This window comes from Ictidomys tridecemlineatus, chromosome 1, assembly GCF_052094955.1.
Source record: "Ictidomys tridecemlineatus isolate mIctTri1 chromosome 1, mIctTri1.hap1, whole genome shotgun sequence".
Taxonomy (NCBI): Eukaryota; Metazoa; Chordata; class Mammalia; order Rodentia; family Sciuridae; genus Ictidomys; species Ictidomys tridecemlineatus.
Genome location: NC_135477.1, coordinates 253678453 through 253698125, shown reverse-complemented (window position 1 = coordinate 253698125; position 19673 = coordinate 253678453). Strand labels below are relative to the sequence as shown.

The window sequence follows — 19673 nt, the reverse complement described above, 5'->3', positions numbered from 1 at the left end:
AAATATTGATGAGCTCTAAAGATTCTAAAAATGTCCCAGTAATTTCTCTAGCTTATAAAGAAAACCCTTTGCATGCTAATTTTTGGAAGCATGTGATCACCAATGAAATACTGGCTAAATTAAAGGGAAAGAAATATTAGTTTGGAACAGAAGTATATTTTCAGGGAACTCATAATTTTGCTAAGAGTAAAACAGCACTAGGATTTGTTTAAAATAAAATACAATGACCAGTTTTATATAGCAGAGTTTAATATAAAGTATTATCTAAGAGATAGACCAATATAAAAATTTTTTTTAAATGAAGATAAATGGCCAGGCATCATGGAACATGCCTGTAATCCCAGTGGCTCAGGAGGCTGAGGCAGGAGGATCCAGAGTTTAAAGCCAGCCTCAGGAAAAGCAAGACACTAAGCAACTCAGTGAGACCCTGTCTTCATTAAGACATATGAAGAGCAGCCTCAGGTGAGTCTCAAGCAAACATTTCTGTGCTTCTCCCAGGCAGGAAGCTACCTCCAGCCTCCCTGTTCCTCTACTGGCAGGTGCTCTGAACTGTTGCTGCTGAGCCTCCTCGTTCCGGTGTCTGTTAACTTTCTCCTCGTTTCTTCACCTCTTTGCATCCTCACACAGTCTCTCTGAGGTGACCTAGCCATCATGCTCTCTCTCTTTTCCTTCTTTTCATTTCCTTACTTCTTGGAGTCTTAAGTCTTGGCTTTTATCAATACATACTCCCGAATTCTTGGTTTTAAGCATCCCTGAAAATGCACTTCTGTTTCAGGCTGACAGCATTCATGCATGTTTGCTCTGACTGTGAATCACTTGACCCTGCAATTCCTCTGTCAGTCACCTGCTTTCCCTTGGCACAAATTCGAATGCCCAGCACTACAATCACTATCTCATGTCCCCCATCTCCAATGCACCCCTCCCTCTCTACTTGGGCTTGGTCCAGCTCTCTGCATACTGCAGACATCTGAACTCAAGACAGGCCGACTGGGCCTGCTGGAAGACAGCAGAAGAGACACACCACACGGTTCTGTTCCTGCACACGCCACAGCTCATCTGCATCTCATTCCTGTATTTCTGCTCAGTTCTGCTGAAAGGGATGACCTGTCCTCATTTCCACTTCTGTACTTCACGGACTCAGGAACTTTTCTTTTAAAATTGTGCCTCTCTCAAACATCATTAATATCTGATTTCATGGGTCACAGTCATCCTCATAAGCATAGCACCCATGGCAAAAAGGAATTTCTGACCCTTCCCAAGTCTTTAACCACAAAGCTATCTTTGGCTTTTTGTTGTAAGAAATGCTATTAAATACCCCTGTACAGTTTTTCCAAATTATCCAAGAGGAGTCATTATATGTCCAGTGTCCATCCTCCTTTGCTTCCTCTTCTGGTGTGGGACACTCGATTATAGGGGAGAAAATAGGGATGAGGGGCCTCTCTCTTAAAACCCCAGAGGATAAGAGGCTTGATAACTGCTGGAAATGAGGCAGGTGTGTCTGAAACAGAGAAAATTACCAAAGAGTGCTGTGCATACATTATGTCTTCATTTAAGTTAATGTAAAAGTGTGAAACCCACCAGTTAAACAGCAATCAAGAAGGAAATTAGAACAAAGAGAAAAATCAATGAACACATTTCATTGAGCAATCCAGGACTGAGGTGTTCAAGAGCTCAGCCTACAGACACATCTGTCATGCCATCATGGGGCACAAATTGCATGTCATAACTTCCGTTTTGGCCACAGCTGTGAACTAGAATCTATTTCCATGCAGTGTTAGCTCCCTGCCTAAGACTGTGTGTTTAGTCTCATTAACAACTTGCTCCAGTGAACTCTACCAGACTGGGTTTTCTTTGCATGTGTGTTGCTCTTACTGCATCCTCCCGTATAAAATGATAAGTATGTTTACTGAATAAGTGAACAAGGTATGTCACTTTTCACCTTCTTACACGAGAGCTCAGAATGTGCCTGCTACATGGAAGAATGGCTTCTTTCCTGTAGAGGTGACTTCCATGGAGACAGGACTAGAGTAATACATCATTTGATATCATAAAATTTCTCACTTGAAATTTCCTAAGTAAACAAGTGGGATTTCTACTCTTGAAGGTTAATTTTCTCGAGTACTCAAAAGAGCAGAACAAAACTATATTCCATAAGCCAATAGGTTTAAAGATTGATGTGCATATAATTATAAAGAATCATAGAAGGCATTCACTTTTAAAGTAAGTTTTCCCTGATCTCAGCTTCCCCAGAAACATCTTTAACTGAGCTTTAACTCCGTTGACAATAGTTTATACTTGGGGTTAAGAGAAGAAGGAAACCTTAGTTAGAATGACTTAGGACAAATATCCCCAGTGAAGGAGAACCTGATTTGTTTGTGTCAGGGCACCCTAAGAGAGTGCAGGGGATTTACTACTTGTAAATTTCTGGTTTCACACCTGCAGATGCTGTGCAGAGGACCTGGCTCCAAGCCTTCCATGGGGAATCTTCAAGTTGCTCTATTTCAAGATCCCAGAACAGATTTTCATTCCTTCTCAGATTAGTTGTCTGCCACAAAGAGTCTCAGCTTTACTGCCCAGAAGCAATGAACTTTTGAATTGCTTAGGGGAAAAAAAAAAGTCTCCAAAGGTTTTATTAAGTTCATGTCAGAACTTTGGAGGGTTATGGGAGTAGCTTGGTTATAGAGCACTTGCCCAGCTTGGGCTCCTCCCTACCACTACCAACAAAAAAGGGGAGAAGGGGGGAATTCTGAAATGCCTTTTTATTTGCAGACATGAAGCTTTGCCTAGAGCACTTTGTGTAAGTTCTCAGAATTCAAATCAACCCCACTATTTGAGCTGACGGAGAAATTCCTACTAGCCGAAGTTTATTCCAGCCACCAATTCTCTTCCCCGCTTTTGATTCTCTTCTCCATCCTCCATAACTCCCTCCATTCCATTCCTGCCTCTCTAGAATTGTAAACAAAAGCAAAATCAACACGAATAGTTTGGTTTCTTTTTAACTTTTCTAGATGATCATAAACACATAGAAAAATTTGCTATTTTGTTTCTAAAACACAGGCTAATATCATCCTATGTCATTTCTTTTCTGCAGTTCTCATGAATTTTCCTCAAAATGCTAGACATATATCCCCAACTATTTTAATTGTTAACTACATGATATTTTCTAGAAAGGATTTATCATTATTTCAACTTTTCACCAAGAAATATTCTTAAGGTTTTGTTTTGTTTTGTTTTGTTTTGTTTTGGCTATCCCAAACAAATATTTATATAAATGTCCAGATAGATTAAAAAAAAAAAAACAACTTGTGTCCTAAGTCACCTATTTCTATAGAACAATCATCCAAGCATGACCAGACGAAAGGCTGTTACTAGGCACTTAAAATGTCAACTCACAGACAGGGATCATTAAAGGAATTCACATTCTCATTTGGAATGGAAAGAATCTGTGTTTCCCTAAACCTTTGTAGCAAACACCATAATACTATTTAAAAAAAAATGTCCACATGGTGGATTAAAAAAGAAATAGTTTCACTTAAAATTTAATGTCCTAATGAAAATATTCAAGTGAAAAAATCATTTCCATGTATCCATTTCTTGTTTTCTTCTATAAACCCATGCTCATATCCTCTGCCTAGATACCTATTCTTTTTATTTCTCATCAACTTCATGAAGTCTCATTAATTTTAGCAACATGCACATGGCCTGTATTCTTTCTAGGCTTATATTTCTACTCTTTTGTTTAATTTTGTCTTGCTACTATCACTATTATACACACTGCAGTATGCATCTACCATTTATAGATGGCTTCAAGCTTCCTGAAGTATTCAAAACCTCTCTGCCATTAATTTATGCATTTCCCCAATGATTCTTCAAAGCATTTTTATAATGGCGAGGCTTCCTTTTGAGGTTTATGTCTACACGGGTTGTGATTTAACAACTTTTCTTCCAGATGTTGAGCCCGTTTAGCTAATGCCATTTAAACCACTGCTGTGTGCTGAAAAGAAATGCAAACTTTAAATGAAGTAAGCCCCCACTTGTATTTGAATCTGTTCTGTGCTCTCCATTTAGTCCTCCAAGGATCAATCTTTCTGTTTCTGGCAAACTGAATACTTCTGCGATTAGGATGTTTTATAAGGTAAATCCCATCAGTTTTCCTTGAACCCTCAAAAACTATTCTTCTGTATGATCTTCAAAAATACTAGTTTGATCTAACTTACTAAAGAAATGAACAACCAGCCACACATGCTGATTACAATGGTTTAAAATCTTTAGATTAATTTGGGAAAGCAATACTGTGAAGACATCAAGACTTTCCATGCAAGAACATGGCATGTGTCATTTATTGAGTTACATATGATAAAATGTTACATTTGATGAAATGTTCCTCAGACAGGTCTTGGAATTTTCTTGTTAGAATTATCCCTCCTGTTTTATGCATTACAACAACACCAAAGTCAGTGGCCTAGCAGGACTTCCAGGTCATGCCAGGCTGAGAAACCATGATGTAACTCAATTATAAAGAAGTAGTATCTTGAATTTGGAGGGTGGTGGGAAGCCCCTCTTTGCCTCTTTTTCTTTTTCAATATTGTTTTTTAGCTGTAGTTGGACGCAATATCCTTATTTTCTTTATTTTTGTATGTGGTGATGAGGAGGAAAGGAACTCAGAGCCTCACGCATTCAAGGCAAGCGCCCAACCACTGAGCTAAAGGCCTGGCCCCTGGCCCCTTTTCTATTACTCCTTAAATACAATCAGAAACCTCAAGAGTGGTCTTTTGAAAACTGCTCAAGCCGTACAGCCTGATCCTCACTGTAGATCCTGATTGCTTTTCATTTCCCTGAACTGGAAAGTCCAATCTATCTCCCCTTCTGGACCCACCTAGCTGCAGACTTCCTGAATGGGGGGCACCCCTTTGAGAGCATCGTTGATCCTTTCGGTTCTCTCTTGACAGCTTGGCATTCAGGTGGTTTCCTACCCTCAGCTGATCAGTTCCCACTTCCTAAACGGAACGTATGTGCTGAAGAGCCCTTCTCCTTGACACAGCCCCTGTCCTTCATGGCCCCAGTTACAGCTATGCTCTGTGGCCTTCTTCCCGGAGATGGCCAGGTCATGTCACTCTGCCCATTGCTGTCACAAATTCACTGAATAAAATAGCATCACTGAATAAAATAACCCGGACACAGTAGAGAGTAGAAGAGATGACTCTAGAGCTTAGGAAGAAAGGGGGAGTAGGGATAGGGGCAAGTTGGATAATGAGTCCCCATGTATACAGCTAGATTGGGGAACTGGTTCCAGTGTTCCACGTCATAGCAGGGTAACCATAGTCTATAACAATTTATTCTGCATTCCACAATAACCAGAGAAGAATTTGAAGGTTCCCAACACATAGAAATGATAATGGTGGATGGAAATGCTAATTATCCTGATTTGATCATTATAGATTATATAATACGTGTTCCAAAATATAATATTGAATCCCATAAATAAGTATGTTAATTGAAATTTTTAAACATTTAGGAATACTGATTTATCTTCTAGCATATGCTCAGAAGGAAATTTTTTAAAAATGTGATCATCTGGCCTTCTTTAATCATTCACCTCTTTTTATTGACAAGAAACATATGACTGTCATAAAATTATTTCTTTTAAACCTAAGATGCAGATTTTATTTACCATTTTTATGGCAAAGTAAAAAAGGAGGATTTTGATTACTTTGAGAGTGAAAGTTCTGGAATGTGTCTTTCCAGATCCACGTCAGAAATACTGGGAAGACTAGTTTTCCTTGATCTCATGTAACATTCATTCACAGTCAATATATATTAAATTTTTGCCTCCTGGATATATGTGGGCAATTTATTAGAGTTTATATTTTGTAAAGACCAACTATTTGGTGTCAAGTGTTTAATGACATTAAATATCAGGTTAATCAACAAATCTTCCCAACCTTTTCCTACAAGAAAGTTCTTTTCCACTAGAATATTTTTCAAGGAAATATGCCTATATCATGAAATTAGAAACAAAAGCAATTTTAACTAATTTTTTTTTGTACTAAGGATTAAATCCTGAGGCACTATACCACTGAACACATTTCCAATTCGTTTTAGTTTTTATTTTGAGACAGGCTTTCACTAAGTTGCTAAGGCTGGCCTCAAATTGGCCATTCTCCTGCCTCAGACTCCCAAGCTGCTGGAATTTTAGGTGTGTCCCACCACATCTGGCAATAACCATATTTTACTTACATGAGGAATACCAATATTCTCCTAGGAAATTAAGTTTCTCTTATAACAATATAATCATCATTGTCATCTGGAAAGCCAACTTTTCAATGTCCCCCTACATATGCAGATCTCATAAAAATGGAATGTTCCTACCTGTTCTTTGACGGAGGCGAGGATGGCAGAGGTGGTTTCCGTTTCAGAGCCGTCCCCATTGGAGGTGTTTAAGCCAGGGCTCAGGGAGCTGGTCTTCTCAGAGGCTGACGAAGGCTGGTCTGGGACAGGCATAGCTCCTGCAATGCAAAGGACAGGCAGGCTCAGGAAACTGGACATGGTCACTCCAAGGGACATACCCATCAGACGGCCCCAGAGCACAGGTGGGAATGAGGAAGCTTACACACTGCAGGCAGAACATGGCGCGACTGTAGAGGAGGAAACCCTAGGAGGAAACAGCACAGCCCCCACGTTATGTCCACCCCAAGCAAATCTGCAATGGCCCAACATGCCTTTGTGTCCTATCTCTGAGATCAGTGGGGGAAGAAAGGGCAGAGGGGGAAGAAACAAGCAACAGTCTAAGGAAGGAAGAGAAAGGAGATGAAGAAACCATGAGTCTAAGAAGCTCCTGTAACTGCAAATTTATGTTTTAGGCAAATTTATTACTCTGTCCTATTGGTATATTTGCAACTCAAGTGTGCCTATTGTAAGGAGATGATCCCATATAAATAGTCCATAATCACCAATAATAGAAATAACATAAAAAGCTTTGTGGGTATTGTGAAATCCAGTCAGTAACTAGTGGATCCCATAGACATGTACCTAGCCCTGACTCCAAAACAGGAAAGGCCCACTTTCCACACTTTATTTTTATTTTATTTTCCCATTTTATTTATGGGGTGGGGAGAAGAAACTCAAATCACACTAACCCCAGTGCATAAAGGGATACACATGTGCAGGTTAAAAAGCAAGTTTTCTTTCTCACACAAATGAGACTGGTGTAGTCTGGATGGCCACAACGCCCAACCAGTTCATGTACTGATCTAACTCCCAAGGTTGGTGGGGTTGGGAGTTAGGGCCTTTGGAAGGTGATTAGTCATGGAAGCAGAGCTCTCATGAACAGGGTTTAGGCCTTTATACAAGATGCCTAGGAAGGACTCTTTGCCCCACCCACATTGAGAGAACACAGTGAGGGGCCCCAAGGATGAACCAGGAAACAGGCCCCTGCCAGGAACCCTCGAGGGCCTTCATCTTGGACTTAGTCCCTAGAAATGTGAGAAATAACACTTTTTTTGTTTCTTTATTTGTTTTTGGTACCAGAGTTTAAACCCAGGGGTGCTCAACCAATAAGCCACATCCTCAGCCCTATTTATTTATTTTTTAAATTTTGAGACAGGGTCTTGCCATGTTTCTGAGGTTGGCTGTGATCTTGTGATCCTCCTGTCTCAGCCTCCCAAGCCACTGGGATTACTGATATGTGCCACCATGCCAGGCATATAAGGTGTTTTTTAAGAGCAGACTGAAAGGACTAAGACAAACATATATCATCTAGTAATGACCACCAACAGAGAAACCAATCATTAACTGAGGGCCATCTTTACCAAGGCATTACAAAAAACCCATCTCAAGAAAAGGCTAGGAGTAAATAAGAGTCAATTTCATGCCTACACCTGCTACTGGCCCCTAGAGACCAGTGTGGCAAGATAGCAAAGCATATTCCCTATTATAGTATAACTAAGTATCATTTTGCACCAAGTGACAGATTTTTCAGAGTAGCCCTTTCCCTGTGTTACTAGCTACATTTATCTAATAACAGATTTATGCAAACCTTTAAAAGCCCAATTACACAACTTATCTTAAAACACAGAATAAAAAAGTGCCATTCAATTTTTTTTAATTGAACCTTCCAACTATCTTTTGATTTGCTTTTATGTTTTGAAGCAACTTACTATGATTTCACTACAGGCGATTGGAATAACATTGGAGAAATTAATCTTGGAGAGATTTTTAGTTACCAATATTAACAAAACAGAATTTGAGTAAAGAGTGCAGATCAGATCAAATATGATTTGGCAAAATGCAAACTTGCTTAAAATGTTCAAAATACTTGAGGGGATGGAAACTGACAGGAGGAAAGAAAGAGACTTAAGTAATTTTGGTGGTGGGGTTGGGAAGAGCACAGTAAAGAATACCTATGCATTTTCATTGTTTCTGACGTGTTTTTTTAGCTGATCAAATCTCATTACTATGTAGAACACAGGTACATCAATATACACTGTGCCAGTTGAAGTAACTGAGACCCAGGATCTGTCACCTAAGAGAAGTTGGGAGATGGAAAGAGGTGCAAGGTGGAAATTCAGAAAGAAGGAAAACGGCAGCTCTGGGTGCTTGGTCAACTCCGGTTACCAAGATCCACCCTGACTATGATGTACTATGATGCTTCCAGAGGGGACCCCACACAGGAGAGCTTTCTCTGAGAAGGGAATCTCACGTTTTAAATTATTATTCTAATTCTTATGTTCTCTGAACTTCATTTGGCCCATGTTAATTCAGGTCCTGGGCTAGTATTATTATTAACACATTTTCTGACAGAGAAAATGTCTGAGGTCTTAAATTTATTAAGAAACATAAGTGGTCTAGAACTCATGTGTTCTCCCCTTTCATTCCTGTTTTAGAGTTGTTTTTTTTTAAATGCCTACTTCCTTTCGAACCTTTATGACCCCCTAAATGCTAGTCTACCACCTAAATTTTACAGAATATCACTCTTAAAAGAATGACAGTGGTCTCTTATGATAAAATATGGGATTTAATAGGCACCAATCTCATTTTGTCCTTAGGCAATTGACAACTTGAAGCACGTGTTCAAGGGAAGTGTGGGCCTGTCTGCCCCCTTCTGTTGTTCTATAGAAAGGAGTGAAGCCTTAGGTCTTATCCCACCACCCAGAGCTACTGCTACCTAAGGCAGCCACCACCTCTATCTGCAAATGACTTGGAATAATGTCCATGGCTTATTATCCAGACTTCACCTCAGCACTGGTCACTGCTGTGCCTGGATGACAAAGACTGTCAACTTCCACTCCCATCTTCTTGGCTCCCAGCAAAAGAAGAGATGGATGAGATATGAAAAGACCTGCTGCAACTCAGCCCGGGATCACCACATGGAAAGTATACATAAAGACCTTTAAGTCTCTGGATTTTGCGTTAATATGGCCAAGTACTTTAGTCTTAATCAGAACTAATCCACTAAAAATGAGTTTTTAAACGGTGTTAAACCCAGGGAATTACCAAAGCTCCGAAGCAAAAAGAAGAAACAAATAGAGGAGGAACAACCATCAACAATGCTGCCATCCCAGATAAGTGTGTTTACTTGGGGATTTGAGTAATTATTTTTTTCCTACTATAACTTATCTATATAGAGATTTTTACATAATGAAGAACTAATGTAATATTTGTAAAAAAAAATTATTTTCCTGCTCAGCAACATCTTATGAACAATTTCTTGTGTCAACAATAATTATTTTCTAGTTTAATGATGTAATGAACACATATATTTTGATAATCTCTACAGGTCAAGATTTACTTACTTATGCTCTTTTTGTAATTTTTAGTCTCACTTTTGCATCTCTGATATTTTCAACAAACTTCCAGAAGCGGAGTGAATGAAGTAAGGAATGTGTGGATTTTTCAGACTTTTCATAGCAAAAACACAGGGTCCTGCAGCCAGGCTGACCCACTCCTCTGGCCCCTTTGGTGTAATGACAAAGCCACTTCCCCACCTGTCCCCAGCACTAGCTGGATCCTCCCATATCTTTACCAGCATGATACAGAAAAATGCATCCCTGCCTACAAGTACAGTGGCTTTTTGAAACAGATTTATTCCTTTATACACAAGTCTTCACACCCTTCCCACAATGTCTCTGTGAAAAGTCTTTCTGTGTAATAGAATTATAATCTGCAAATATACAAGTGATATTTTAGGCCCATTTTCCACGTTAGAAAAGGACAGAGTAGTGAGGGAAAAGTAGCCCTGAATTTTGGGTTTGTTTTTTCTGGCAAAAGTTGGCACTATCAAGTGCTATGTCCACAAAATAGCAAAACAAAAACTACTTCTGGGCCAACACATGCTGCTCTGTGCCCATAAGCATGAGCAGTACTGTGCACTGAGTTGTGTCCCCTGAACACACACTGAATACAGCTCCAATTCCCCATATGGTTGTATTTGAAGACAAGGCCTTTAGAGAAGTAATTAAGGTTTCATGAGGTCACAAGGCTAGGGCCCTAATCCACAAGGACTGGTGTCCTCATAAGAAGAGAAAAAGCTAGCTCTCCTGTGCACACACAGTTCCAAGGCCATGTGAAGATATAGCAAGAAAGTGCCACTTGCAACCAGGGAAGAGAGGTGTCACAGGAACCAAAGCAGATGGCACCTTGATCTTGGACTTGCGGTTGCCAGAAGAGTAAAAAATAAATTTGTGTTGCTTAATTGGTACTTTGCTATGGAATCCCAGACATTACGCGAATACAAGAAAGATCTGGTTATTCTCAGGTACCATTTCCTAAATTCCCCGGGTGGGGGGCATGAGCATGGGAGTCTTGTAACTGATGGTAGCAGGGTGTAATTCCAAAATGAATTAAAGTATCAGGAGAAGGCCTACCTCCTGCTTTTCAAATCAGCACATGTGATAATGGGCTTAAAAAGAGATGCATCCCTTCATATGAAATAAGCCTAGAGAACAAAGCACTACCTTAAAAACCTCCATGATACTGCCATTCTCATAGAAGCAGCACTCAGAAACCAGAACAGTTGGCCGGAGTGACCATAACAGGGAAAGCAGGTAGTCCCCATACCCAGGCTCCTGTTCGGTATGAACTCATATCAAATGTAATAAGGTGTTGTGGTGTCCAAAGAATACTCCAATCTTTTCTTTCCCAAATGTAAGATGCTATAAATTCACATTATACTTTGTAACATATTAAATATCCTCTGCGTTTTAGAATACCAAACACTGCTCCTCTCAATTCAGGGATGATATTCAATATTTTATTGCTACCCATCATACAGAAAGAAAGCAACCTAAAGTTGTTTTTTTTAATACTCTAAGTTGCTTCTTCTGTAGTCCTTTCTGCCTAGCAACGATGACTCTGACATCAATACATGGCCATCTTCACAAAATAACTGATGGGTTCCATGTCACCATCACCCAGCTGAGTGACACACCTGCAATTTAACATGCTACAATTTCTTGATTCCCCCTCACCTCCAATTTGACAATTAGCCCCTTTGGTTATGATATGGTCTTTGCTCCTACTGAGCTGCCCATCCCTTCTCTGTGGTTCCTGACCTCTTATCCTTTCAAATTTCCTCTCACTTTGTCACTTCTGTGGCCCAATACTCTGACATGACAGAGGCCAGTTTCTTTATTCCTCCCAGGCAAACAGGTACCACCTGCTTCAAATTCTAACTCTTCAAATCCTTTGCATTCTGTTGGACTCAGGAGCAACTTCATTAGTTAGACTTGCACTTTCCAATGTGGCAGCCCCCTCATCACATGTGGCCATAGAAATTTTAATTGAATATTAACATTAAAAATCAGCTCTTTAGTTGCTCTGTTCACATTTCAAACCCCAAATCCACGCACCTTTTTTTCTGTGTTAGTCAACCTTCAATCCCTATAATGAAATATCTGGAAAAAAAATCATCTTATAAGAGACTTATTTATTTTGGTCACAAATATGAGGTTCTAGTCCAAGATTATGTGGACCCAATGGTCTTAGGCCTCTGGTGGAGGTGCCAGACAGAACAGGTGGAGAGTTCATGGTAGAGCAAACTGACCTCTCATAAGCCAGGAAGCGAAAGAGGAAGATGAAGAGGTCAGGTGCATCCCCAGTGACCAAAGGACTTTCCATTAGGACCAACCTTCTAAAGATCCCACCACCTCCTAATAGTACCACCTAGGAACACATGAAGCTTTTCCAGATCCAAATTACACCAGAAGGGGGCCCTGCCTACAAACCCTCAAACCAAACCCACCTGCCTGTGATTCTCCTTCACTGCCGACATCTGGGCAGCTGAATGCACCAGACAGAAACCATATAGTGATGTGAACCAGGGAACATACAGACCAATGCTTCCAAGCTTGCTCGTCAAGAGTTGGTTCCCCGTTTCCCTTTTCTTCATGCAGGTCTCTCTACCTTCTACTTTAGAGTTGGTAAAAGCTTCTGTGAATTGTCTCACATTTCCTCTCCAGCTTCAATTGACAGCTTCAATCCCCAAACATCTGATGTGACTTTCCTGGACTCCTCTGACACCATACGAGCACATCCTGTGTGCAGCCACTCCTCACCTTACACCCTTCCCTCAAGTGGATCAAAGTTATCTTCTGATCTTCTGCGCAGGAGCCCCTCCCTGCCCTGGATCTTATGTGCAAAACACAAAACCACCATCCCAATAGACAGGCTCTGACTTTACTTCCAGGATGAGGCAGCACTTTCACAATGTACTGTCACCTTACACCATCTTCAGCAAGAACACTCCAAATATTGTCACCAAAAAGCCAAATGTGAATCTGAGTAATTTAATCTGATAGAATTTAGTGTATTTCAGCATATTTGATTTTAATGTTCTTCTGCTCCACAAGTAACACTTAAAGCACTGTGTAACACTAAGAATGAACATGTCTTTATTAATATTATTAATATTAGGATGCACAGAATACATGCTTTAGTATCAACAAGCAGCATCAAGACCAATATGGAACACCTCATTTTGGCAATCACTATGGCCAGCCAAACTGCAATTCTTTATTTGCAGTTAGTATGTCATTATCAGAACTAGACACAGCATCATTCTCCCTCAGATTTGCTCTGTCCACATACAAATATAACCATCCTTACATCTTACTTTTAAGAGAGAAATTTGAAATTACTGCTTGTCATAATACAAATAACGTAATAATAAATCATTGTCAAAACTAAATGCAATTAGGGCAGAAACTCAATCTGTCTTGATCTATCTTCAATTTCCCACACCTAGCTCAGCATCTGATATATAGCAGCCAGTTAATAAGTATTTGTTGAGTTAATGCATGAACTATTAGAGTAAAATCAATAGTGGGTGCTTACTAGAGCATATAACGTAAGTAAAATGGGCTTTACATTAGGAGCATTTCTCTATATGGTATTTGAATGATTTATTTTGACTTAAGAAAGTGCTTTTCAGAAAGGCTTTTGCTTCTGTCAATTGCCTGAGAACGGTGTACCCTGATATTTGGATTTTCAGGTACAACCATCAATCAAGTAGTCTTCTGGGACTTGATACACATAACTAGAAACTTACAAAAAGAAATCTGATAGACCAAATGGAGCACAGCATGCAAGGATAGGAAGCAGCAGCCCTCAACTCTATTACGAGCAGCTGCAAGCACACTGGGAGGCAAAGCCAGGGGCTGGAGAAAAGTATCTAAGATGTTGGGAGTGAGGGTCATGGAGTCACAGATGCTGACATTTGTCACTGTAGTGAAGAGGGGACTGAAGTGTAGAGAGTTGTTGGGATCTGAATGTCAGATTCACCCTCAAGTCAAAGGCAAGGGATGATTGTACCACCCAGCTGTTGAGAGAGTGGGAATGGTTGCAGCTGAACAAGCTGAGAGGGTCAGCAAGCCTGTCCTGTGTCATTGCCTTGGCTATTCATCATTGAGGACGATGGGACCAGCCTGAGTATCTGACTTAAGATCCACCTGGATTATTATTCTTAGTGACCTGAATTAGTTTGAAGGTATAAAGAAGCTTTTGTGGAAGATGCCAGAGAGCAAGATGTAATGCCATTGCTCACACGTGGGAGAGACCGTGAGCAGCACAAATGGAGCAGGATGAGATCAGTGAGGATAGGAGACTGTCTTCCTTTGGCTCTCCCTTCTGAGTGTCTCCCAGGCCTGTTTCCAGAGGTAACAAACATTTCCATCCAGTCTTAGCATACATATGTCGACAAAAGGTGCTTCTTTCAGAAAACAAGCCCAGTAGATGAGGATGGGTGGCCGATACCCCTGACCCCTGACCTCTGTTCCAGACAAGCTTATAACAGGCGATAACAGACCAACACCAGGGTGAAGCAAAGCCAGCCAACAGAGAAGGTTCTGATGGTGACAGAGGACTGGTCCTCAACTGCAATCAGGGTTCCCACAGAATCTCAGGAGGGAAGAGATGGAAGAAGACAGAATTCCATTTAGTGGAATGACTGTGGGTGGAAGTGCAGAGGGTTTGTTAGTCAGCTCTTCATCACTGTGACCGAAACCCGACAAGAGTAATTTAGAGGAGGAAAGATTCATTTTAGCTCATAGCTTCCGAGTTCTCGGCCCATGGTCAGCTGGCTCCATGATTCTGGGCCAGAGGTGAAGCAGGCCATCATGGCATAAGGGCCTGGAGGAAGAAAGCTGCTTAGCTCACGGCAGCCAGGAAGCAGAGAGAGAAGAGCAAGGGGATGAGGGCACCAGATGCATTCCCCAACAGCACACCTCCAGTGAGGACCTTGAATTTGTTAATGATCTTGAACTTAAACTTGTTAATTTTAGAAAATAACCATTTTTTTAAACAAATATATTATTAACATATGACACGAGACATTCTCACAACTGTGGAATCCCAGTGGACCAAAACAACGAGTGTCCGAGGAGTCCATACCTGTTTCCTGTCACTGAACCTCATCTACATTTGTCTTTGCAAGGCCTTGCACAGCTGAGACTGGATGTGCAAATTATGTCTCATATGCTTACTGCTAAAGGAGACCTCACACCTGATGTCCACATAGGTCTAATTATACATGGCTCCCAGACAGCACCACAAAAGGCACCAAATTCAACATGGTTCTTCGTCTCTTACCAGGGCACTTGCAAAATCTTCCTAACCTGCCCACTTTCCTGCATCTGTGCTTCCATCAGACAATTCTCCACACTCTCTATTGGGAGCCTCAATCTTCTTTACCCAAAACCTGAACATGACATCTGTTTTTCTAAATTTATTTCAGTGGTCATCAGTACCTAGACCAGAGGCTTCCAAACTTTGAGACAGAAAATGTATCTTAGATCATGACCCAGTGATACTCAACGACATATTTTAACTGGGAAAAAAAAAAAAAAAACAGTCATGCAATAGGAAGCATTACAGCATGAGATGCACCACATTTCCAACTCTGTCTTAATCATTTGCATTAGCATTCCCAGTGGAAAGTTAAACCCTTCAATTGATGGAAGGAAAACAGTTTGGAAACCATTGCCACAGAGGATGAAGTCTGGTCTCCTTTGCACCACGGAGGAGGCTGTTCCACGCCCATGTTCCATGGCCCATGCTTAATTCTCCATTCTCAAGATCCACATCCCTGCCTTCCCTGCCCAGCACACAACTTATGCTATGGATATACCAGTTTCCTGTGGCTCCCAGTACATCTCACTGAACTGCATTCACATGCAGGCTTCTCCTCCACCACGCCTTTATCACTCCCAGAACTGTGAAGTGACAACCCCCTTCCACCTTCTCCTTCCCCGTCCCGCCCACACATTTCTTCCTCTCTGCAGCCCTCTGGACAAGTCTAGACACCATGAATCACCTGCTCCTCACCACTACCTTGACAGTGGGAACCTTCCCCAGGCACTGCATTTATCACCATGAGCAGTAATGGTCTGACCTCTTCTGGGATTTAAAAAGAAAATCTTTAATGTTTTTGAAAACAGAATGCTTCTTGATATGACTGTGGTCCCCTTTTCCTCCAAGCTATTTGGGATGGATTTTCTGTCACTTGCAACTAAAAGTGTTATTAAATCAATGATATACAGAAATTTATGGAAACATCATAAATTTGCATTTTACAGTTCCCAATTAGGTCATGAATTCTTTGAGCACAGAAACTTTGTTTCATTCATACACACACACACACACACACACACACACACACACATTGGCTCTAGGGAATGAGCCCAAGGGAAATTAACCCCTAAAAGACATCCCAGCCCTTGTTGTTTTTTATTTTGACACAGGATCTCACTAAGTTACTTAGGGCCTCACTAAGTTGCTTAGGGCCTCACTAAGTTGCTGAGGCTGGCTTTGAACCTGTGATTCTCCTAGCTCAGCCTCCCTAGCTGATAGGATTATATGCACTTACTAATTCATATTTATGACACCAGTGCTTAAAATAGTGCCTAGTAAGGAGCTACTGTCATTAATGTTTATTGAACAAATGAAAGATTTATAATTCAAAAATGCCAAAAAATGTTACACTTACAATACTGATTGATATATAAGTGTCCTATGAATCTGCTCAGGTTTGTATAACAGATATATTCAAATCTATGAGTCTGGGCAATATATACACAAAATTAAAGTAGCCAAAGCATTTAAATTTGTGACAATCATAGCTACGTCGATATTTATAATGGGAATGTCCAGATCATCAGATTAATTTTCATGATGAGACAATGTTTCAGCATTCATACTTAGTAAGAATTAGATAGGGAGGTACTTCTGAAATCAATAACCACCCTAGCTCCCCTCAGACAATGCAAATATGTTTCAAGAGCTGATTGATGAGAGTATTAAGCTACAGGGACACTTCTCATGCCAGATAAATAAAGTCCAGTATTCTGGAATTGCAAACTCCTCATGGAATAGTAGATTAAGCAGAAACTGAAACACAAAGTATCTTAAATTGTGTCTCTCTCTGTGTATGAGTGAAATTCTAATGCCTTCTATGATAAAGAGACTCAGTGTAGTTTAAATGTTCTCATAGCTGAATCTTAAAGAAGCTCCTCTCATAGTCCTCCTCAGACAGTAGTGTCCAGAACACTCTGTCACAGCCAACGTCTCTGAGGCTAGAGATTCCCTTCACACACAGCTCCAGCAGGCTGAGTCCATCTTACCTTGAATCTATGCAAGATGCTCAACAGTATCCATGCTGAATGTGAAAAACAACTTGTCTTCCCAAATACACTCCCAATAATATTTTTTTGAAAATGTAGTTTTCCATTGTATATTCCCCTACTCAACCACGGATTTGCATGTTAAAATCTAATGCAAAAAAAAAAAAATCATGCTTTATAGCCAGTTCAAAACAATTTAACCATTTTGAATTACTAATGCTGTCACAACCTATTTAACAGAAAGTTCCAAATGCCAGCCACACACTAGTGGGTAACATATCTTACTACACAGTATTTGAAAGTGTCTACTCAAATTATGGCAATTTACCCTTCATATTGACTGCAATCACATATCTGACACTTCAAAATTTCTTAAGATACTGGAGTTTAACCACTTCTCCCACCTCATAATTATCCATGGGCCGTCAAGGACCAAATCCCACACTGTAAATAAATATCCCCATCAGCCAACACGTTCAACACATCCCAGCAGCTAAACTGTAAGTACAGAACACAGAGTTTCCACTATTCTTATACAACTTTGGTTGGTACCATTGACTGGGAAAGTTTTCAAATAAATACTTCTGTTGACATGAAAATAAAATAAAAGAAAAAACTGAATAGAGTAAAAAAATTTTTCATGTCTGGCAAGATATGTTTACAGTTTTACTCACAAACAAGAAATTTTGAAATATTATTAAGTGTTATAATTTGTGTATTACATTCTATGACTTCAAGAAAAATGTAAGCTTTGTTTAGAGTATTAAATCAAAATTATACATATACAAGAGGTTTTATTGTACTTGTGAAAGGTACAAAACAAAGAACCTCTTTTGTGTGTATATTTATGTACATATTTATATTCATTAAATATTATTCCTTATGGGTTTAAATATCCTGGCATGTAACCAATAATTTTACACAATTGACAAATAATTGTACATTATGTAAAGGTGACTACTGATCCCTAACCCTACTTTTGCAATTTTTTTCTTTTCAATTTCATTTTGTTTAAATCTAAACATTACTCCCTTCAAGACAAATTATAATATTTCCTTATTACCAAATATATTTTTTCTCAAAATAAGACCTCTCAGATGTTGTTCTTTCTCCAGTTACCTCTTAATGAATATATGAACATTTCATCTGCTCAGTGGTTCTAACCACCTCTGTTAGGGTTGGCTTGGGAGAGTGTGATGATCTTAAATTATGTCCACAATTCTTTGGTGCTTCTCTCTTCAGAAAGTAGAGCTTAATCCACATACTTTGAGAGTTGTCTAGACTTTGTACCTATTTAGAAAACAATGGTAGAGGAATGGTGTGGTACTTCTGAGAAATACAAGTCCTAACAGTCCTTGTGACATCTATCTTGATCTCTCTTGCATCATTTGCTCTGGGGAATGAACTGCCATGTTGAGCAAACACTCAAGCCCCATGAGGAGGTCCATGGAGCAGAAAGTAAAGCCTCTGTCAATCAAAGGCAAAGGTCTGAAGCCTCAGGCAGCAGCCATAGAAGTAGGCCATATTGTGAGAGCAGATCCTAAACCCCAGACATGCCTTCTTATGACAGTCCTGCTGACACCTTGATGAAAATATTGTAAGAAATGCTGCTCTACAAACACCTAGTTTTTTTAAGCTGTTCCTGAATTCCTGACTCACAGAAACTCTGAGATAAATATTAGTTTGTTCAGGTGTGATGCTCTCAGGCAGTATATTTTGTAGTAAGATATCCTATAATTCACCTATTAAAAAAAAATTTGGGGCAAAAAAAAAAAAGAATTGCACTAAAGAAGGGTAATCATGGGGCATTTAGGAAAGTCAGGCTAAATTTGATTTATAGGCCATAAATGCATGATATAATAGTCCTAAATGGTTTTTTTTTTTCTCTCTCTCTTTCTCTAGAAGGGTATTTTCTCTAATATCTTACAGCAAGAATGTTGCTAAAGCCCCCCTAACCTGGTCTGTACACAAGAAAGGTAGGGACAGAATCTAGAAGCTAAAGGAAAGGATTCCAGGGACAAGGATCAGTATAAATTTAGATTTGAAACAACAAGAATAACAAAAAAAGATATGCTGAATATTTTTATGTTCTTTTAGGGCTCGTCCCATAATTCTGACATTACAATACTTTCATGATGGTCTTTTAGACAGAGGCATGTGGAATGAGCCACAATTAGGGTAGGCCAGAGACTCTGCTTCCGTCCTCAAGATTTATTCTACATGATCCCTCAGAATTTATGATTCATTACAAACTTCTGTTTGCTGATTGGCAAGTTCAATGCTCATAAAAAAATCAGGGAAAAGAATATATAGATGATTAACATGAGTATAATTACGACTTCACAATACATTTTTATATTTGTCTGTTTTAAATATTTTTAAAGATGTTTCAAGATTTTACTGAACTGTGCACACATATTTAAAAAGTAAGCATTTGATATTTTTGCTGACGTTGATGATGCTATTTTTTAATATCCTGTCGAGTTGATGCATTTTGTCAACAGTTTTCTTTAAATATGCAGAAAACAATAGCCCCTTGTACATGAATATTGATGAGGACAA

At 39.7% G+C, this 19673-nt stretch overlaps 1 protein-coding gene across 9 annotated transcripts in view; it reads right to left on the bottom strand.

Annotated features, from left to right (window-relative positions):
* Ctnnd2 (catenin delta 2) overlaps positions 1–19673 on the bottom strand; it is an 849641-nt gene that overhangs the window by 696463 nt on the left and 133505 nt on the right. For all 9 annotated transcript variants that reach the window (XM_078018082.1, XM_078018095.1, XM_078018091.1 and 6 more), the window contains exon 2: positions 6370–6506. In XM_078018082.1, coding sequence (XP_077874208.1) covers positions 6370–6506 — 137 coding nt within the window. The remainder of the gene's footprint in view (positions 1–6369; positions 6507–19673) is intronic.